Source organism: Medicago truncatula, chromosome 7 (assembly GCF_003473485.1).
Source record: "Medicago truncatula cultivar Jemalong A17 chromosome 7, MtrunA17r5.0-ANR, whole genome shotgun sequence".
Classification (NCBI taxonomy): Eukaryota; Viridiplantae; Streptophyta; class Magnoliopsida; order Fabales; family Fabaceae; genus Medicago; species Medicago truncatula.
The window spans coordinates 53,060,618-53,084,429 of NC_053048.1; the positions used below are offsets into that span (position 1 = coordinate 53,060,618).

Sequence of the window (23,812 nt, forward strand, 5' to 3'; positions counted from 1 at the left end):
ATGGAGGTGCTCCAATACCAGCTAGGTCGGTCAGCTGGTACCAACCTACATGATGCAAATGTGAGAAGCATCGGCAACACCAAATTGTGGGTTGGGAGGAGCGTTAACTCTCCATCTCTGTACTCTAATTATAATTATTATGAGACATCGCGAGAACGTTCTGTGGTGAAAAATTATGAGACGCTGCGAGAACGTTCTGTGGTGAAAAAGAAGAAGAGCATGTCATGGTGGAATGACCCTGAGAGAAAAAGAAAGAGGAGAGTGGCCAGATACAAGTTTTATGGGACCGAAGGTAAGCTGAAACGTTCTTTGAAGAAAGGGTTTCAATGGTTGAAGGTCAAATGCATCAAAATCTCAGCAAGTTTCTAGATGGATATGTATATATGTGCTCAAGATGCATGTGTGTGATGACATATTCAGCACTATCTTTTATATCTTCACCCACTATTTAGAGATATATGCACAAAAATCAGAATTAATTAATTGCATTCGTTCTGATATTGTTAAAATGCATGCTTTTTTTTATATAGCTTTTTCACCCTTTTTTGAATCCTCATTTGTATAAATACATGTGATGCATGTTTTTTCCTTCAATACAATGAGCCCTTACATGCACGTATTTTGGGATTTTTTTTTTTTTTGGTCTTGCATTTTGGGATTTATATCGATGATAAAATGGAAATTTTTTTTTTTCTGCCCTTATTTAATTCCAAAAATACAAAAATGCCCCACTTTTGAAAAAAATTGCATAAATGCCCTACTTTTCAAATTTTTCTGGTAACTTGCAACACCCACTTGCGGGGTACCTTAAAAAAATTTAAAAAATTCACTACCCCGCAAGTGGGACTTGCGGCCTACTATTTTTTTTTTTTTTTTTTAAATTAAATAACTCACTTGCGGGGTGTGAGTTATTATTTTTTTTTTTTAAAAAAATAATACATTGCTACCCCCACTTGCGGGGTATGCATAATTTTTTTTAAAATTTTTTTAATACCCCGCAAGCCCCACTTGCGGGTTTGTTTTTTGTTTTTTTTTTTAATTTTTAAAATAAAAAATAATAATAAAAAAAAAGAAGGAAAAAAAATAATAAACATATTAAATATCATGATATCTACAATTATTATAAATGCCCGGCTGTCCCACACCCTCGTCTTCGACGATTTCTTCCGCGATTTACTTGAGGGTCATGTTGGTCTTCGTCGTTGTTATCTGCAGCTGATTGTATTTGACTACCATAACCCAATGACAATGACACATCGTGTTCCCTTGTTGGCCATCCCATATCCAGAAATTGATCAGTAGAGTTCAACGAAGCCGGAGAAAAGTGAGATAATAGGTTTGTTGGTGTTGGTGGGTGGTTGTAGTTTTGGTTGGTGTACATTGGGTATTGTGGGTTGCTGTAGGGGGGGTAATTGGTGTTGGACGGTCCAGCTTGGTTTGGGTCATTATAGGAGAAGTAGTTGTTGTTGGATGCGCCAGCTTGGTTTGGGTCATTGTAACCATAAGTTGACTGATAATGGGGCTCATATGCATTTCTCGGGGAGGTATATGGTGGTGGTTGGATGATGTTTTGTTGGGGGGTGTCGAGAAATTCATACATTACAGAACCATGAATGTTTTGGGTTGTATGTGGTTGGGATTGATGATCATGTAGTTGAGAAAAAATGTCTTGATCCCAAAAATCATCATGAATTGGTGTTTGGTTGTTGCGAATTTCAGGTTCATGTTCCGGCTCTTCGGCTTCGTCTGGATCTGAATTTGATGGGTTTGTTTCAATTGAAATCCTTAGACGTGGGTTGCATGTGGTTGTCAACCACTCAATATACGCATGAGTGTGGGTGAGTGATCTTGGCCGCATGCGTGGTAAAGTATGGCTCCGTCGGTTGTCCCAATGTTCGCACTCTTCTGGAAAGCGATAACCATTTGATTTGTACCACGTCTTGAACCGTTTGTCTATTACATGGTACTGTGTCATGTCTCGTGGGGGCCCTGGTATTTCTTGTGGCAGACCAAATTGGAGCTTGACCCTATCAGTTGGATGCCATTCAACTTTGTCAAAACATATAAGGTAACTTGTTGCAGTCCACTCCCAATATTCTTCAGGCAAGTTGTGTGGAACATTCTTGTATGGTCTCCATTTAAACTAGCACAAGAGATAAGATGTAGTGTAAGGTTAACAATTTTGATATATATATATATAAAGTCATAATTAAAAAATCAATTATAATATTACATCATGGGGTAGTATGTCATCAAACTTTTTTCGGTAAGAAATAGTGTCATGGCTTGGATTTTCATAATATCTTGAACCTGCACCTGTCCATCTAACAAATGATATAAACAATTTAGTAACTAATTTATCAAATAATAATATTAATAAGAAGTGAGAAAATGTGACGAAATAAATATTAAAAAAAAAAATTGATCACGATTACTTTAATCCAAGCGGCCACTGGAGTGGGTTATCATTTTTCGGAGCGATATAACTCAACCGACAATATCCCCAAACTTGTAACAGGAAATGACATCCTGTTAGTGCTTTTATATTTGGGTGTGATGCCTCACACAAGCCACGATAAAGGTAAGTCAACACTGCCGATCCCCAACTATAGTTTCTTGTTAGATTAAAATCCATTAACAAATACAACCAGGAGTTGTGCACAAATAATCCAGTTGTATTAGGAAACAAGAACCCTCCAAAGAGGTATAGTAGGTACCTCCTAGTGTGTTGTATTTTTACCTCCGGAGGAGATTGTTCACTGAAGTTATTATCGACCAGATTATCCTTTAACCACGACAATGAGAGGGTAAAACCATCAGTTTTATTTGCTGGAGGAGTTATTCCCAACAATTGAGCACAAATGTTCCACGCAAGATTTGGAGGAGCCGTAACAAATGGTCCGCAAAAAGGTAATCCGAGTAACATATATACGTCTTCCAACGTGATTGTGCATTCACCCGTTCGAAAATGAAAAGTATGTGTTTCAGACCGCCACCTTTCTACAAGAGCGGTTACGATGTGTCTATCGATTTTGTAACGCCCTATTTGAGAAACCTCAAAAAATCCGGTTTGACGTAGATACTCTTCAATATGAGGACTTGGTATTATGTGTTGTCTAGTACGGGTGACGAGAGGTGCACCCTGTGCATCCTAACAAAAAAAATAAGAAATGAATACAATTAAAACATAATCAAAATATAAATTTAAATAGTTCAATATATATTGAAATTAATATTGAACTATAATATTAAGAGTAGTATTAATAATTAAAAAATGAAAACGACATTAACAAATTAATATTTATATATACCCATCTTCTGATATGTTCTTCATTGGATCTGTGATCATTTTCCAACCACAAGTATGCCATTACTTTATATAATTTGTTTGAAATATTGGTTGTATGTGAGTGAGTAAGGAAAGGAATGTGAGTGAGTAAGGAAAGGATTGAGATAACTAGAATATGTCTGAAGAGTTAAAATATAGTTCTAGTATTTATAATGTAAAGTTATGTGTAAATAGGGGAAGTAGTTGTGTGGTATCGTAATGAATGAAGTGAAGAATTCAATTCATATCTTTTACTAATTCAACACCTGCAAAGCAACAACACATGCAAAGCAACAGTCTTAAAATAAATATAGAAGTGACAACTGCATCAATAAATATAGAAGTGACTACTGCATCAGAAGCACAGAAGCATGGTGTTCAACAAGCATGCTACTCAACAGTATCATATTAATCAAGTAAGATATGACTATTGCATGCAAAATACATTAATTTCTTGGGAGAAATTTTTCACCAAAATGACACATGCATGGTTGATCACGTGATGCATGCAGTCCATGAAAAAGCAGTACCTTTAATCCAATCCAGCTGGCGCGTGGGGCGCGTGCTGTCCTACCTCGCAACTCCAGCTTGCGGGGTACCCTCCAGCTGGCGCGTGGGGGGCCTAACCCGCAACTACAAGTTGCGTGGTACCCTCCAGTTGGCGCGTGGGGCGCGTGGGGGCCTAACCCGCAACTACAAGTTGCGTGGTACCCCAACCATTTTTTTTTTTAAATTTTTTTTAAATTTTACCTCACAAAATATTATAAATGTGGTCCGCATGTTACGAGTATATTGCATCAAACCACTCTACTTCATACACGCTTAGTCATTCTTAAGACCAAACCAAATCAATGGCATCAAATATAAACGTTTTTGTGTACTATAATGGAGAAGTTAAACAAAATGATTCCGGTATTTTTTTTCAAAGTCAGTATACCAAAGGTTTTAAAGTCAGCATGGCTAGTACTTACTTGCATCTCAAAAAAAGAATTGCGGAGAAAATATGTCTCGGACATAATATGGTTGTGTCTGAAATTATGTGTCGGAATCCCATGTTTGTTGGAGCTACCGCAATCCACTACCAGGCGTTAAGAATAACTGATAACGACGATGTCGAGTTTATGTTTAACGTACATAAAAGTCATAGTTCGTTGTCCTACATAGAGCTTTATGTTACGTTTGAGATGAAGAATCCAACATCTAATTTTGAGTTAAATTACCCCTCAAGTTCTAGTCAACACCAAAATCTACCACAACAACAATATAACACACAACACTGCAATCCCTCATCGTCATCGTCCCAACCGCACTACAACCCGTCATCGCAACCGTTTCAATCACAGTGGTCACAAAATGTGTACGAACCACCACAACTAATAACTCAACCTCATCCCTCTCAACCCGAAACTTTGAACGATGAAATCAATATATTCACCTCCCAATTCCAAGACCAACCAACTGATGAAGTTCAAGATGATGAAGACAATGATGATGAAGAACTCCTTGCCGCACAAAACGGTGACGAGAACGAAGAAGACGATGAAGACGATCTGCCACAACTACCAATTTTACCAATTAGAGCTTCTTACAACCCACCAAGGTCCATGCGCAACGTCAACGATGACCACTCAACTGAACTTTACCATTCAATGGCTCTTCCGGTCGATCAAGGTATTGCCCCAGGGATGCAATTTCATAACAAGAATGATTGCATTCTCGCAATTAAATATTATCACATGAAAAAATCAACCGATTATATTGTGAAAAAATCAGATCCTGAAAGGTATGTCATCAAATGTAAAGATACAAAATGTGGTTTCAAATTGCGGGCCTCGTGGAGGAAAAAAACTGATAAATGGGAGATTGGGAACATGAATGATCATACATGTGTCTCAACAGAAATGACACAAGATCATCACAAACTTAGTTACAATGTGATATGTGAAAGTGTTAAATCACTACTATATATGGATGCCTCAATTACAGTGAAGGTTATAATTGCACACATCCGAGAGAAATTTAATTACACAGTTTCATACAGAAAGGCATGGAGAGCAAGGAATAAGGCGATTGAATCAATTTATGGTAATTGGGAGGAGTCTTATGAAGAACTACCACAGTGGTTGATGGTCATGGAAAAAGATTTGCCAGGAACAATAATTGATTTTCAATCAGACCCATCAACAGAAGTGGCAAATGAGACCGTCTTCAAGCGTCTCTTTTGGGCCTTTCGTCCGTGCATCTCAGGTTTCGAATTCTGCAAACCAATTGTCCAAATTGACGCAACTTGGTTGTATGGTAAATACAAGGGAACATTGTTGTTAGCTGTTGCGCAAGATGGGAACAACAAGATATTTCCCATAGCTTTTGCAATCGTGGAAGGCGAGACCAAGGAGGCATGGAGTTTCTTTTTGAAAAATTTAAGGCAGCATGTCACCCCACAAGAGAACATATGCCTCATTTCTGATAGACATGTGTCGATAAAGAGCGCGTATGATGATCCACAGAATGGATGGCACGATGCTCCGACAAGCCATGTTTATTGTGTCCGACACATTGCACAAAACTTTATGAGATCATTCAAGGATGGAGAACTAAAGAAGAAAGTTGAATGCATGGGTAAAAATCATATCTCTTTCCACGTAAATTCGACATTTTATTTGTTTAAAATGACACATCTAACTTTTTTCAAAACAATGCAGGTTACGCCATGAACATCCCTACATTCGAATACTACCGTTCTGAAATTGCTGTTGCAGACCGAAAGGCTTTAGCATGGGTCGACAATATTCCCAAACAAAAGTGGACTCAATCACATGATGATGGTCGACGATGGGGCCATATGACAAGTAACTTGGTAGAGTCACAAAACAACGTGTATAAGGGTATTCGAGGACTTCCGATCACAGCTATCGTGAAAGCATCATATTACAGGTTGGCGGCCTTGTTTGCTAAAAGAGGACATGAGGCAGCGGCAAGGGTAAATTCTGGTGAGCCATTCTCCGAAAACAGCATGAAATATCTCAGGAATGAGGTGATTAAATCCAACAGTCATCATGTCACTCAGTTTGACCGGGATCGATATACCTTTTCCGTCCGTGAAACCATCGATCATAAAGAAGGATTGCCAAAGGGAGAATACAAAGTGGACCTGCAAAATAAATGGTGTGACTGTGGACGGTTTAGAGCGTTACACCTACCATGCTCACATGTCATTGCCGCATGTTCTAGCTTTTGTCACGACTACAAGACTTTTGTCGATAACAAATTCACGAATGAGTGTGTATACGCCGTATACAACATCCACTTCGACGTGGTTCACCACCAGACATATTGGCCTAATTATGAAGGACCGAAGGTGGTTCCCAACAAGTCAATGCGTAGGGCAAAGAAAGGTCGTCCACCAATTACTCGCATTAGGACCGAGATGGACGATGTGGAAACTGAGAGAAGATGCGGTGTTTGTAGGATGCCTGGTCATTCCCGCAAAGATTGCATTAATATTAGACATCAGTAGAAATTTAGTCTTTATTTTGTTTATAGGATGTCTAGTGATTAATATTAATATTATTATTATTATTATTATTATTATTATTATTATTAATAATTACCAGAAAAAATTAAAAAAAAAAACAAAAAACAAACCCGCAAGTGGGGCTTGCGGGGTATTAAAAAAATTTAAAAAAAAAAATATGCATACCCCGCAAGTGGGGGTAGCAATGTATTATTTTTAAAAAAAAAAAAAAAAAACTCACACCCCGCAAGTGAGTTATTTAATTTAAAAAAAAAAAAAAAAAAATAGTAGGCCGCAAGTCCCACTTGCGGGGTAGTGAATTTTTTAAATTTTTTTAAGGTACCCCGCAAGTGGGGGTTGCAAGTTACCAGAAAAATTTGAAAAGTAGGGCATTTATGCAATTTTTTTCAAAAGTGGGGCATTTTTGTATTTTTGGAATTAAATAAGGGCAGAAAAAAAAAAAATTCGATAAAATGACCACAAATGTATTTCTAACAATAATTAAATTTTATCCTTCTTGTCCCGGTGAGTTTAGTTTAGTTAGCAGAGACATGCATGGGTCAGAGTTCGAACCTCGGACAGCCCATTTATTCACATTAAAAATGGTGATTTCTAACCACTAGATCACTTGAATAAAAAAAAATCCAAGAACTGTAGACATCTGAGATTGAAACAAGATAAATATAATAACAAAATTGGTATAAATTAGATCTGGAAAATTTGCCAAATACTTATAAGAGTTGTTTAACCATGCGATCAGGATAAAAATTGAGACTAAGGCTTTGTTTGGGGGTTTGGAGGGGAAGAGAGGGGAGGGCTTTGAGGGGTTGGAAATATATACAAAAATGGACAAAAAATTCACATTTTTTGAAAGAACAATTTTTTAGAGAATGATAAACTAATACTTATGATTAATATACTTTTAATTTTAAGAATATTATAACAACATAGATTGAATTTCATATAAATCCTCCATAACCCCAAAACCCTCCCTCAATACAATTTTTGAATTCCCCCAAATGAGTGGAATTTTTTATTATGAGTAAAAAATTAACATCCAAAGTCATCTCCTCTCAATATCTTCTATTTCTTCCACTTATTTCTTCCTTTTTTCTAAAACCCTCCCTCCAAACTCCCTAACAAAGTCTAAGTGTACGTAATCAAATTTTGAGAACCTTGTCAAAGTCATGGAAATTCTCATGTTCTTTTAGATCATATTTTTATTGAATTCTACAAAGGTTAGATCATATGTGCTTGAAATACTTACTTATTTTTCAAAACTATTTTACGTTTGAGATCGAATAATAAGTCAAGTAACGATGAATAATTTGTATTGCATCTAAAATGTGAAATTGAGAAAAATTGAAAAACTCTCCATTTGAATCAAAGATTAGTAGGCCCTTTTGTCGAAGATGAAGACAAGAAACAGATGACATGAATTTGCATCTGCAGGATTTTTGTGACCGTAGGAAAATAAGAAAAATAGTTTTAGTGTAGGTTTGGTTTCACTTTTAGTGTATGTTTAATTATCATGCTTGGGTTACATGTTTGAGTAGAAATGATTTTGCCTCTAGAATTAATTATATTTGACTTTAAAAATTAGAGATTTTGATTCAAGAAATTGATTTTAACATTCAAAATTATTGTATAACTTAATTATACACGAATGTATCCAAACATAAATTACTTTACATTCAACTTTTTATAGCTAGAATCAATTTACTTAAAATCAATTTTTAAAGCGCACCTTTGTTAGCGATCACTCAGCCTTGAGACATGGCATGACCCTAGTGAGTCCTTGGAGTCTAACCCACCTAAACTTTTATCATAGGAAAAACAATTTTAAAATAAATTTGATACAATAAGAAATTAGATGAATGTGCTTCCTTCTAATTAAACTATAAAATAAAAGATATAGGAGATAGAGAAGATGACACAATGATGTTATCCTGCACCCTAACTGGGCTAGTTTAGTTTCCACAAACTGTGATATTCTTCAATGTGATGCTTGATAGATCTTCTCAAATATTGCACTTTATTTCTTCTTTTTTTTCCTAGGTCTAGATAACAATACAAGTTTTGGACAAACTCTTTACTTTAGAGAATCACACAATTCACTTTTAACAACCTAATCAGAACTTTTCAAATACACTAAAAATGTTATGCCAAAGATATATAGTTTAGACTTGAGTGTATTTGTCATTGTTATCTAATATAGTTGAAAATGAATTTCAAGTTTCCAGGTGATTAAAAAAAAAAATCAAGCAACCTTTCTTCTTTTGATCTTTTTCAGATATGAGTAGTATTTGAGAGTTGTGTATGAGAGATGTATGGATACGAGAGGTATATTTTCTCATATGAATGATGTTTTCTATTTATAGGGGTTTGTCTCGTTGAGCAAACAAACAAATTAGTTGTTCTAGGAAGCTATCTGTTTTTTTTTCTTATATTGTTTTGCCATATATTAGTGGTTGCTGCTTTGCGCTTCGCTTCTCAGCTTCTGATCTATGAGTCATTTAAAATTACGTTTTCTAAATTTCTTATTATGAAGTTTATTTCGATCTTGCTTTTGATCTTCAAGATTTCATTCTTTTGTATTTCTTGAAATGCACTTATGATCTATCTGTATGCAATCTTAAGTACACTTTATTTCAATTCTGATCTTCAAAAACTAGATCTTGACTCATGAAATGAGAATCTTTTTTATCACTAATTCTGGTCTTTATTGAACTAGCCATTCTAAGGTGCTTCTCATCTGCAATATGCTTATCATGAAGTTCCCTTTTATTGAAGAATTTAGTTTATGATATTGACATGAGATCTACTTTTGATCTCCTATTTTCTTGGTCAATCTTGTTCTTCAATCTGTTGTGATCATGAGATAATTATGATCTCATTATGATGTTCTTTTGATCATTTTGAAGTCCTTGTTTGTTATTCAGATTCATATTTCTTTGTATATCTTTGTATTTGTAATATCTTGTTCTAAATAACACTCAAATAAACTTGTTAGAAACCAACACATATCAAAATCAATTTGACCTCTTTGTTCAATTGAGTTTGTAATCATTAAAACATCAATTTAAGAAGAATCCTCAATTGTATGTGTTCATTAAATATAAATATTAAGAGATAATTTATATCAAGATTTTTTTAAAAAAAATATCAATGAAATAAAATATAAATTTGCTTATGAATTAAGAGTTCAGGATGGCTAGAATTTTATGTGGGTCATGTAAACAGTGTTCTAGATGCACAAGTTAAAAAACAAATATAATGTTCAGTAAGTATGGTTTAACTAGTAGCTTGCAGAGACATTATTTACAAAGGTCAAAAATTGAACTTCACGAGTTTCACTTCTCAACACTGTGTGAATCTATCAACTAGACTACTTAATCGAAAAAAAATTGTAGATTTGCAATTAAAACAATTGAATTCATCAACTTCCAACACAATATTTTTATATTGATCTTTTTACCAATACAAGCAAAAATGGAGTTATATTGGACCTAAAGTTTACATTTTTAAAAATGACGACTTATTTAAGTAGTTAAAAATCTAGCCGTGAAGAGTGACCTTTTTTATGTCACTTTCCATATAATGTTTGGACATATAATCCATATATGCATGTATGGTGGCCATTTGATGGTATGTATCTTGCAAATGATTATAACTCATTTTTGCACCATAGAGAAATGTTTTAAAGCTAGGTCACCTTGTTTACCTAGATGTAAAATCATTGAGGACAAAATTATTTTTCAAAGTAGAGTGACCGATATTACAACTTTATACTTTAATTAGTTGGATTAAGTTCTACAACTAATGCTAGTTTATTGGAATGGTGGGTATGAGTAGTGGTTGTTTGTTTTATGTTGGTATAATAATATAATAGGCTTCCATAAAAAATGTAGTTTGTAAATTTGATATACTTGCTTAAAATACTTTGATATTCCTTTTTAATATACTACATTTTTGCATATAAAAAAGTGTTAAGAGTAGAACCATAAACCGTGTCAAGAAATCTTAACACTAAATTATTCGACGAGCCAACAAAAATAATGGAAAAATAATCCTCATGTACAACTACATTAGTAGTGTTTTTCTTTTCATACAAAAGAAGTTAATATGTGGTGCAACTAGCTATTACTATATATTCATTAAACGTTTAAAATTAATTTCGAGTGAACTGATTTTGTAAGGTTGATTATGAGAAGAAATTGGATTGTTATTTATCTCAAAGCATATAAGGGTGGATAAAGAAAAAGTTGTGGACATAAAACCAATTAACACAATCACAATAGAAAGAAATAACTCAAGTACAAACTTACTCAAACAAACGAGAGATTTCAATTGTCGTAAAATTGAAGCAATGCTGCTTGATTCATGTGATCAACATTTTTACTGATGACGTTAGGACCTCTAAATAAGATTGGATTGTCCAAATTTTAAATGCACTCATTGTATAACAAACATATAATATTTGAGTATTTGATTCCAAGCCTATAGTATTAATACATGGTAAGTTGAAACATGAATATACGTTCCTCCATATTGACAATACAAAGCAAGTCACCATAAAGAATTTTCCACAAATCAATACATTTTAGCAAGTTGAAACCACCACGTACATTGATGAGATCTGGACAGCAAAGCCAAATTGAATTCCAGCGCAAGATCATGAAAAGTAAAATAAATGTCCTATTAAAAAAATCACTTTAAATCATTTATCAAACAAAACATACCAAAAATACAAGTCATCTAGATACATAAACAAACAAAACATAGCAAAAAAACAAGTCAACTGGGTACATATATACACAAACAAAACATGACAAAAATACAGGTTGAATGCAACATAGAAAATACATTTCCTACCATCCTGCAACTTGATACTACTACTCAAGTTAGAACTTTATTTGGTGGATAAGAAAGAGGAAGCATAAAACATGGGAAGAGATAAAGAGAGTCCTGTGTCTCATATTATAAATAAAAGAGATAGAGAATAGGAGAGAAAGTTGTGCGTAGTTGTCTTTTAAAAGTAATATAACTTTCTTTATTCTCACATTTCTACCCACCGAACAAAGGGATAGAGAAGAGAACACTTTCTTTTCTCTTACTTTTCTTTCTAACCAAAAAATACAAATAAACTATTGATAAGAAGCAGATAAAACAATTTCGCAGCAAGTGAAATTATATAAAGATTGATCAAACATTTAGTTAAACAAAATAAATGAGAAAGGCATGAAGAACGATTTAAAACAAACTAACATGGGTAGTTCACATATCTTTAGAGGACAAAATGAATTTAAACTTTGGAAATCAACAATGAGCGCAACATGAAAAATTAGTATTCAATCAAGCAAAGAGAAACCACATAAACGAATCATGATGTTTAGAGTAAAATGTTTTCCAAACGTGAATGCCTTTTAGCAAGTTAAAACTATGCACATTGTGAGAAACATCAAGATTGAAAAATAAAACCTCCCAGAGGCACATTGTGAGAATTGTAGGGGTTGTAGAAAGTGTTATTCTATGTCATTATAATATCATCATCGTACTCATACAAGTATGTGTGGTAAATTTCAACCGCTTTATCACTAATCTCAATGTGACATTTAAAAAAAATCATCGTGAACATCGCAAAGGCTATGGAAAGTTGTCCATTATCTAACATGCTCATAAGAACCGCTTGATATAACACGTGCACTATTACTTGCGATATCAAACTCATCATCCTTTTCTTGAAGCAAGCGGACCAAAGGATAAAAAATATCAATTTCAATTACAACTTATTAATTTATCAAGAAAAACATGAATGAAAGTTCTGATATGTACGTGTTATGACCTAAAAGAAAATGTGATAGATAGGAAATTAAGCAAGAATACATAGATTGAAATGGAATGATGATTTAATTCCACTGTTCACTAAAGCAATATATTTGTAGTGTTTCAAAACCAGAACAGAACACAACCACATAACCACTAAACAAAAACATTTGGTTTGAATTTTGTATTATTCTAATAATACCTTTAAACAAATTTTTATATATTAATGTTATATTATTGGTCATATTTAAAAAGATAAGAATTTATATTAGATTGGTTAAATTATTGTTGTCATAAAAACAGACAAACATGGTTGTTGGGTTTTATACAATTTGAAAGTCACGCATATTTATACTTATAATTTTAATTAAAATCAAAATTTAATATAAATACCATTAATAATTTTTACATGTTAGACGTTAACAAGTTAAAACCATCCACATTGTGAGGAACATCAAGGTTGAAATAACCATCCGGATGATAGTAGGGGTTGTAGAAAGTGTTATCCTATGCCATTATCATATCATCATCATCGTACTCGTACAAGTTTGTGTAGTAAATTTCAACCGCCTTATCACTAATCCCATTGTCTTAGCGATCAAGGAAGTCCTTAATTTTTATATGTCGTTCTTCGTCAATATATTGATGTCAAGCATCGCAATTATCTGCACCTGTGCTTAAAAAAATTTCAATTGTTTGCAGACATATTGTCAAGATACTACGACCAAAACATGTGAGAAGATCACACAAAGTTTACAAACAGCCGCAAAGAAAACAGTGTGGCATTTTTTAAACAAATCATTGTGAACATCGTAAAGGCAATGGAAAGTTGTCTATTACCTAACATGCTCATAAGAACCGCTTGATATAGCACGTGCACCATTACTTACGATATCAAACACATAATCTTTTTCTTGAAACAAACGTACCAAAGGATAAAAAAATATCAATTTCAATTACAACTTATTAATTTATCAAGAGAAACATGAATGAAAGTTTTGATATGTACAAGTTATGACATAAAAGAAAATGAGATAGATAGATAATTAAGCAAGTATACATAGGTTAAAACGGAATGAGGATTTAATTCCTCTATTCACTAAAGCAATACACAACCACATCACCACTAAACATACACATTTGGTTTGATTTTTGTATTATTCTAATTATACGCTCAAACAAATTTTCATATATTAATGTTATGTTATTGGTAACGTTAAAAAGATAATTATTAATATTATATTGGTTAAATTATTGTTGTAATCATAGTTTTGAAAACCAGACAGGCCGGTTGGACCGGTCCGACCGTGAAACGGAAGGGTAACCGGTTCGTTTGCCAAGTTGGATCGGTCAATCGGTCATGTTATTGAACCGGTGCGAACCGGCGTGAATCGGCCAAACCGGTTTAAAACCGGCGAACCGACAAATTTCTAAGCGGACCGGGTTAATGTTTTTTATTGAATGAACAACTATTTTATATATTAAAAAAAGATAAAACAGCCCCTGCCATGGATCAAACTTGAGACATGCATATGTCATTGGCTTCTCTTCACCGCTGCAGCATTCGCTTAGTTGTGATTGCTTTTAGGTGTTATTAGCTATATATATTTAAAATACCAAATGCTGTGATTATTATGCCTTTTTTTATTTTTTACATTATGATTATACATGCTTTAATTCAAATTTTAACATGTATATTTTCTCACTTTTTTTATTTCAATTTATTTTTATCTTGATAATATATAGTAAAAATAAGTGTTTCAAATTTATTATACTCATAACTATATTATAATTAATTTATGTGTTTGATAAGATAATTATGTTATAGTCGTTAGACTTAAATTTGAAGAACAAATTTGAGAAATTATCTTAATTTATTTGATGATTTCTTTAATATTTTATTAGTGTTATTTTCATTTGTTTAGACCGAGTCAACTTGTTTAATACAAAGAATAGACCGAGTGAAATGACCGAGTCATCCGATTCTTTCATGCGGTTCGACCAATGACCTAGTGACCCACTACACTCACCGAGTCGATGACCGGTCCGAGTTTTAAAACTATGGTTGTAATGGAAAAGGACAAACATAATTTCTGGATTTGTTACAATTTGAAAGACAAACATATTTATACTTAAAATTTTAATTAAAATCAAAATATAATATAAAATACCGTTCATAATTTACACACGTTAGCACAATAAGTGTTTGTTTTTTCGGTAGTATAAAATATATATTTTTTAATAGAAACGCTATATTAATGTTTATATTATGAAAATAATCACTAGTTTTCAAAATTTTATCGTCTCGACTATATTAGTACATAATAATTTCATTCTGCATATATAAGCATATAAAATCATCAACCAATGTAGTGCAAATATTTAACGATATTTTTAATATAAAATAAAAACTTATTTAATAGAAACACTAGATTAAGGTAGATATTTTGAAAACGATCATGAGTTTTCAATATTTTATCATATCGATTTTCTCGCATATGTATATAAAATTTCTTTCTGTAGATATAAACACAAAATCTGCAATGGGTGAGTTGCAAACATTGAACATTATTTTGAATATAAAATAAAAAGTTATTTAATATAATCACTGCATTAATTTTGTTATTTTTAAAATAGTCAGTTTTCAACATTTTATTATATCGACTTTCTCCTATATATACATAAAAAATTGTTTTCGTATATATAAGTAAATAAAATCCACAACTGACGCAATTCAACTATTTAACAAATTTTTGTATATACAAGAGAAAAATATTTAATAGAAACATTGCACTAATACCAAAAAAAATTATTTAATGTCTTTAGACATTAGACAATATTAACAATCTAATATTTTTTTTTTGTAATTACTGCAATGTTACAAGACCTGTGCAAAAGCACGAGTCTTTTACTAGTTTGATTATGTGAAATTATACAAACAAATAATATTTTCAAAACCTCGTGAAAATGATTGAGCATCAAGAACTGCATATTTCTACATATGTAATAATTGTCAAATAAGTCAAAACAATGTTGACATGTGAGATCAAAACACGTGTTACCGGAGGAAAAGTTGTTTTTGTCCAGAAATTACTTTTTACTAAACAGGCATTTTAGTGGAGCAAATAATTTGGTGAGAGAAAAGCCTTGTGAATTTTATTGGGGAAAAGAGGTTTCTTAATAAACAAAAATGTGGAGTGGGAGTGTCATGTAATGTTGTTTGAGAAGATTATGTGTTTTGTAAGGACCATTTAAGTTAGAGTTCACTAAGTCCTTGTCATAAAATGTGCCCAATTGATTTAATTCAATCTAAATCACAACTTTTGAAGACTTAGCGAACAGAGAAGTTCACAAGCACGAGAGGCAAAATATCTTCTAATAGAAGTTGTTATATGGGTAATCTTTTGGTAATACTAGTATAGTGAAATAAAAAAATTTTTTGATCAAATGTATAGATTTTAAATTCGATATGAAAAAAATATCATCTTAATTTTGTATATATTTTGAAATATCTAAACATTGCATATAACGATAAAAATATTTGGATTATTATACTTGTACTAATTATTTGTAGTATAAGATGCATTCATTGTTAAACTTAGCATATGTAATTTTCTTGCAAAAATACGCCGACGTACTGTGTAATAATATTTGTTGACAAAATGTATTTTATTAATCATAAAAACTAAAAAATATGTATTTTTTTATATAATAGTCATTGTCACATGCATATACGTAGTCGGTAAATGCAAACGTTTAATTTTTACGGGTGTGTATAAATATAGTTTGGGCTACAGAAACACCGATTGTTATTTGTTTTTAATTTTTACAAAACAAATGGTCTAATGTAAATATTGTATTTTAGGGGTAACAACGATGTAAAAAAAAAGGTTCCGCGGATTGTTAAACCTGAAAAATGCATGAATTAATAGTCAATGGCAGAAAGATCTGCTTATATAGAAATTGCATGTCTATAATGACCAGTACGCCTTACAAAGAAATTAAAAAAAAAACAATAACTTTCAATCAATGCGCAACTTTAGTTTTCTAAATTATAGCAACAACAATTCTAAAATATAACCAATGATCATACTTTTTAAAAAACTTTTCTAGAAGTAACTCGAGAGACAGCGACATAGAGTTGCCCATGCGTGAACACGGGCTTAGGAAGATAAACTCCCACTCGAGATAAAGATTGACCCTGAATTTTATTTATTGTCATTGCAAAACAAAGCGTCAATGGAAATTATATGCGCATGAATTTGAAGGGTAGTCCTGGATCACTCGGAATAAGATTCATCCTGGGAATGAATACCTTGGTACCTGCCCTTTTTCCTGTAATTACGGTAGCAGCTATCGTGCTCTTCCCTAGATGTGTAACTGTCAGCCTTGTACCATTACACAGTCCATTGGCCTGATCGATGTTTCTCATCAGCATAACTGGACATCCCACCTTTAGTTTCAACCGGTGATTTGGAATTCCAGAGCTCTAAATACCATTAAGGAATTCAGTTGTGAACCACTCACTTTGGACATCAGAATTTTCACCCGAGCGACAAACAAAATCAGAGTTTAAATACTCTTTCTCTTCACCTGGAATCAGTGACATCATATATTCGTTAACATGTTCAACTGAATCAAGCGTTGGTGCGAGTATTCCCCTTTCTTGGAAAAATAATCTTCAGGAATTTCTACCTTCATTTCACCATTCTCATCCGAACCGTTGTTGCCGTCTCCAATTCAGAGTATCCACTTGCCAAAATTAGCAATTTCTTTCTGCTCTGCAGGTACCAAAGATGCACCCAATCTCATATTAACAGTAAGTCTCAACACATTAAAATAAGCACATATCTTTGATGAATTGATTGATGCATCAACAATATACTGCCTCGTTCCTTTTCGGACAACAGGCAATATCTGCCTGATATCACCACCTAAAAACTATTGTCATTCCACCAAATGGTTTAAACTCGTTTAGGGGATCATTCTTGGACATGATATCACGCATTGATCGGTCAACTGCCTCAAAACACCATCAGTGCATCAATGGAGCCTCATCCCAAATTATCAACTTTGCAGCACGCACCAGGTCTGCCCTAGGACTATCCTTTTCCATCGTAAGCGATGATGCCTCATAATCTCAATAGGGACTGTCAGCGTCGAGTGTGCGGTTCTTCCTTCTGGTAATAGAAGAGTCATTATACCGCTAGATGCAGCATTCAATACAATTAACCCCTTCGATCTAACAGCAGCCGACAATGTTTTCATATAAAGGTTTTTCCAATACCACTGTAACCATATAAGAAAAAGAAACCATCGTCGTCAGAACCAACGGACTCCATGATCTTTTCATGCACATATATTTGTTCATCAATCAGCATCAGTAACATATCAGCATGTGTCTTTTACAGTTCATCTTTGTTGTAATTTAGCTCATCAACGATAAGCTTGTTTGTGAAAGTTGGCATGTCTGCTGCGTTTGGCCTGAGTATAGATTTGAAGTCAGTAAGCGACTCTCCGTTTTCCTGAAGCAACATTTCAATTTCAGTCAAACAAAGGTTCTTAAAGTCATCGTCACCGATACGCAGATCTGTATATTAAATGTAAAGTAACGAAATTAATATTAACACCTTTGCATGCATTTGTGTGCACGTTGAAGAGAAAGAAAAAATATTAGCTTTATATGAGAATCCTTTATATTTAAACTTATCAGCCTAAAAAATGTTGAATGGTATCGTAGAGTTAGTAACTCTTAGTTTTTTCTTTACTATATCCTAAAAAAAGTACCTTTTAACTACTTAAACTACTCTAATCAGCCTTTACTATATCCTAAAAAACACACCCCTCGAAAACAACCCTGTCATCAAGGTTGGAATGTGCTAAATTTCTTAATGTGTAATAGTCTTCATATGTATCACCCTTATCCCTATTTTTTATTAGTGAAGTACTGTTTTGATTCTCACTTTAATTTGAACTCTTTGGTTCCACCAAGATTTTTTACTCCTAGCTAGGTCCAAAACCTATTAATTCTTCCAGTGTCTCTTTTGCTACTTTTCTAATCTCATATGTCATCTTGTTCCACGTATCATTTTCACTTCTATGTAGCTTCACACAACCTTCCTTCAAAATCTTTTGCAGAAAAACACTTTGGTTTTGATCCTTTAAATGTCACCACTTGATCCTTGTTTCCCAATCATGGCCTCTCATCTCCGCTCTTATCTTAACCCTTACATCCATAACCAATACTATATGTTGGATAGTCAAACTCTCTCCATGTAAAACTTTAAATTCAAACAAATATTTCTGTCATAATTCCTAATAAGAAATAAATCTATTTGAGAACATGAAATCCCACTCTTGTATGTAATAAATTTCCTTTTTATTTTCCTAAAGTAAGATTAAAAGACAAAAAAAAAAAAAAAATCTAGGATGAATTTACCCAATGCATTTATCTCCCCAAGGCTATACCCTCATTCAAGCCTTTAAAACTTATCAAGCACTCCTTGCATGCCCATTTAGACCACCTCCTAGAAAAACATTTTCTCCTTGTGGTATATCTTGAATTTAACCTTTCAAATTTTAACTTTAGAATATTCTTCCAAACCTACCTAAGATGGGTAAACACTCATAACATTAAAGATGTCTTATTTCCTTTAAAAAAATAAAAAATAAAGATGTCTTATTAAACTAAAAATTTGTGGGATACAATCAAATCTCACATCCTCTTTACATCCACAATATCCTTTTTCAATTCCTTATCCACAATAATGCATACATCATTTCTCAATCTAACTTTTCCAGTTTATCAATGCTTATATCTTGAACTATCCAATTCTTTCGCCTTTTCACCTACCCACATAGTTTTTTGCTGGCACATAAAATTAATCTTCATTTTAGTCATAGCGTCAACTATTTCCATATATGTGATCTAAAAAAAAAAAAAACTATTTCCATATATGTTCAAATAAGAGTACCTTTATTCCATGTTTTAAAACAGATCATACTCTCATTAACTAACTTGATTACCCACACTCGTTTACAAAGATGTGGAGACCCTTGCTTATTTTTTACTGCATTCAGGCTGCGATGTATCCATCCTTGCTCATTTAACATTGTATTTGAGCTATACAACGCGTTTCTTCTACGCATTGATCCAGTTTCACACTATTATATACCTGGTCCATGTCATAGAGATTTAAAGTGTTTCAATTAAATTCAAGTGTTCAAATTTTAATTAGTAGAATCTAGTCCAAGTCTTGAAATTTTTATAATATAGAATGTAATTTAATTATATATATTTTTAAGATTTGTTTAAAATAAAGTTACGTGTAATTATTTATTGATCAAACCTAATGAAACTTGATTGCATCGGGTAATAGATTATAATGAAAACCGACTCATCCCATGAACACCTGTAGGCGTGGATGCTAAAGCATGTTTGCTTAATTTCTTTTTAAATAGTTACCATCATCCATAATTATTTTTTTTTTATACCCATGACGATCACAAACTTATGTTTGCTTAAATTTAATTTTTTTTATTGAATTATTTTTCTTACAAACGACGAAGGAATTAAATGATTGTATTTCCTATGTTAGTGGTCATTAACTATTGATTGATTTTAATTTCCTCATCAATGAAACTCTCTTCAGTTCATTAAAAAACAATGACATATTGAAAGTGTTCATCCCACTTTTACTTAAAAAAAAAAAAAAGAAGTTATTTTTTAGGACAAAAAACAGGTATATTTTTATTTTATTTTTCAAGAGAAGGAGATGGTTTGCATGGTATAATATGAGTTAGACTATCTGTTGTACTCTCTTTTATTATGTATTAATTTCCTTAATAAAACTCAAACATTTTTTTTTTAACAATTAAAACTCAAACATTTAAATATTCAATTGTCATTCTTTATCTTTTGATAAAATACCTTTTTTAATTATGATTAATGCACATTAGGATTATAGAAATCAATACTTTTTTAATGTTTTCAATAAAAAAAAAAACTATAAAAAAACAATAAAAATCGAAATTACTGTAAATAAAAAACTATAATAATCATTTATAGGTTTGTTTGAAGTCTAATTCGAAATGTTTTTTAGGCAAAATATCATATGATCCAAATATAAAATCAAACACGGTTAACTTTGACTTGGATGAATCTTTTGAAGAAAAAAAAATCCAATCAAATATAATGCACTATAATTAGGATCAATATTTACATATCCAAAATAAAGTAAAAGAAAACTCTTTTAATGTCAATAATATAAAGGAACAATAGATTAATAGGTTTGATAAAAAAATAGATTAAACTAATAAGTATTATTAAAAAAAATTGGAAACCCTTTTCATTTCATTTTATCACAAGTTGATAAAATTTGACACACACACACATAAGAGTAAGATGAAGTATAAAAAAAAAAATTAAAATTAGCAAATAATAGATTAATGTAATAAATTTGTAAAAGTTTAGTCTAGTGGTAAAAAGACATATCTTAGATATTAAAGACATATCACCAAATTAAATCAACTTTTGATAAAATGAAATTAACCGCTTTTTTAAAAAAGATTAATATAATTATTTTAAAAATTTCTTTAGGTTTAAATTTTTTAAAAAGATCAAAGTATTTTTATTCATAAATATTTCATTTTTTTTTTTATAAAAAAGTTAGTAAACAAATTAATCAATTTATTCATAAAAAATTAAATACATTATACATAACAATTATTATTAAAATTTGTCATTAAGGATAATCTTCTCATTAAAGCTAATTATTATTTGAAATCTTATAATAAAATGACTTATTTGAAGACATCATTATTCATTAAGGAAAATATTCTCATAAAAATTAATGTTTATTCAAAATATTACAATTTGATGACTTGTTTAGGATGTTTGTATCACGTTAATATTTTTTTTGGTTACAGAGGGAAATATCGCATTAATATATTTTATTAAATAATTATATTTTTATTATTACTTTGTTACTTGTATTTATTTGATTGGTTGTATATAACTTTTTTTTAAAGAAATATTGATTGTATATAACTATTAATTATTATGTGAGAGTTCACCTTAGAATTTCTTACGTGAAAAGTGTTACCGAGGGTGTCGATAAAAACTCGTGAAAAAATAATCTAAATTCATGCACACATACTTGTATTATTCATGTACATGTGATATACAATAAATTAATAATTACAAATCATGAAGAAAAAGGGGCATTCACGACATGCAGCACAAAAATTTCCAATATAATATATACAATCTTAAGTTTCTTTGTCATTCTTGTATTTGAAAAAAAAAATTAAAGAAATAGTGCACTATTTCTTAATACACTAAATTCAAACGCCTCATTATCAATGTCTTTTGCAATGCTCCATCATATGACTCTTCTTCCTCATAAACGACTTTTTGTGCGTCACAATTTCTAATCACTTTGTCTCCTTATCTAAACTAAAAAACAATAAAAGATATAAAAATAAAAGCTTTATGTAATCTAAATTTAAAATGAAAACGGCAATATATGTTAATGAGAATAAGAGATTAACATTTTTCAATCACATATAAACCAAAGTCTAAAAACAAAAACAATGAAAATTGAAATTATTATTCAAATAGGAGACATAGAAAATAAAGAACAATTCAACAAAAAATTTGAGTTTATAGAGACTTTCAGAAAATTTGTGTTGCATTTTTCATGTGATGTAAAACTTGTGAGTATCATAAACAATATTTATAGGAAAAATCATCATGTAATAACAATAATCACTCCCTTGATTTCTTCAAAAAATGTTTGTAGTCGAAAATAGAAAATCAATAGGTCATAAGGTTGTTTTTTTTTTTTTTTCCGGATTGCAAAGAAAGTTGCTCAATAGGTTGTTTAGTTTAGAAAATTTTAATATTTTAATACCAAATAAATTCCAATAACCCGTATTTATTTGGGTCAGATAAAAAAGCTACAAATCAAGAGCAAATAATATCTCTTGCAATGTTTATTCGAGAAAGTTTCAATTTGATTATAACTAACAATAAATTCCAAAACCTATTTATTTTCGGTCAAACAAAAAGAGGAACACATCTATGATAAACTAAAAAATCAACCTATTTATTTGGGTCAAATAAAAAAGCTGCACATCTATGAGAAAAATATACAATTTGATAGGGTATCAATAGGTCAATGTTACAATAAAATTTTGTATTAGATAAACTATTATTAAATTTATAAAATATAGATTTTACTACTTAATAAAATAAAAAATTCACGGATTGGCAAAAAAAAAATCAATTTGGTAGGGTATCAATATATAGGTCAATGTTGCAATAATATTTTGTATTAGAAAAACTATTATTAAATTTATAGATTTCATTGGTTCACAAAAAAAATCATCGATTGGCCAAAAAAATAACCCGTATAACATTATTTTTGTTTTGTTTTGAATAAACAATATTATACGGTATTGTTTTGAATAATAAGTGTTTTTTTTCTAACATTATTAATAAAAAACAAATATTAAATTTTATATTAAAAGTGTAACTTTTGCAATTTTTAAGAGATTAAATGCACAAATTTTTTTTTTAATTAAATTTTATATTAAAAGTATAACTTTTCCATATTTGTTTTGCAATCATTAAAATTAAAAATATTATAATAGCTCACATTATTATTGTGAATATAAAAATGAAACAATTTTACATTTCATTAAATTATTTCAATATCAATACTTTTAATCAAATCGTATTCTTATTATTTGACATATATCAATGATTTGATCTCTTTGAAATTAAAATATTTAAATTTTATTATTTGTTTTATTATAATACCTGAAATTAAATATTTAAATTTAAATTATTTGATTTAAATCCGTATTATTTGAATTCAAAATGTTTGATTTTTAATTTGATATGAAATATTTGAATTAGAATTGAATATGAATTTGAAAAACTTCCTTTTATTCATAAGCATTAAATACAAATTTGTGAGGTTGAATGTGGTGAGAGTATTTGTGAGGATGAATGTGGTGAGAGTATTTGTAAAAACTCATGAAAATGAATAGGTTGAGAGTGCCACATGTCATATGAATAGGTTGAGAAAAACATTTCCATAAAAAGCTATGAAATAGGTCCTAAATTTATATTATAT

At 31.2% G+C, this 23,812-nt stretch overlaps 3 protein-coding genes across 3 annotated transcripts; 2 read left to right on the top strand and 1 right to left on the bottom strand.

Annotated features, from left to right (window-relative positions):
• Positions 1–369, top strand: LOC25499646 (uncharacterized). Its single transcript, XM_013594997.1, has one exon. The coding sequence runs from the start codon at positions 1–3 to the stop codon at positions 367–369; it is 369 nt and encodes a 122-aa protein (XP_013450451.1).
• A 674-nt stretch (positions 370–1,043) lies between these two features.
• On the bottom strand, positions 1,044–2,414 carry LOC120577124 (uncharacterized). Its single transcript, XM_039828148.1, has 2 exons — positions 2,234–2,414; positions 1,044–2,143 (listed from the first exon to the last, which is right to left on the bottom strand). Exon 2 carries the CDS (start codon positions 1,973–1,975, stop codon positions 1,121–1,123), a length of 855 nt encoding a protein of 284 aa, XP_039684082.1. The 5' UTR covers positions 1,976–2,143; positions 2,234–2,414; the 3' UTR covers positions 1,044–1,120.
• A 1,870-nt stretch (positions 2,415–4,284) lies between these two features.
• On the top strand, positions 4,285–6,845 carry LOC112422153 (uncharacterized). The gene is made up of 2 exons (XM_024784946.1): positions 4,285–5,947; positions 6,031–6,845. The coding sequence occupies exons 1-2, from the start codon at positions 4,285–4,287 to the stop codon at positions 6,843–6,845; spliced, it is 2,478 nt and encodes an 825-aa protein (XP_024640714.1).
• Positions 6,846–23,812: the final 16,967 nt, after the last annotated feature.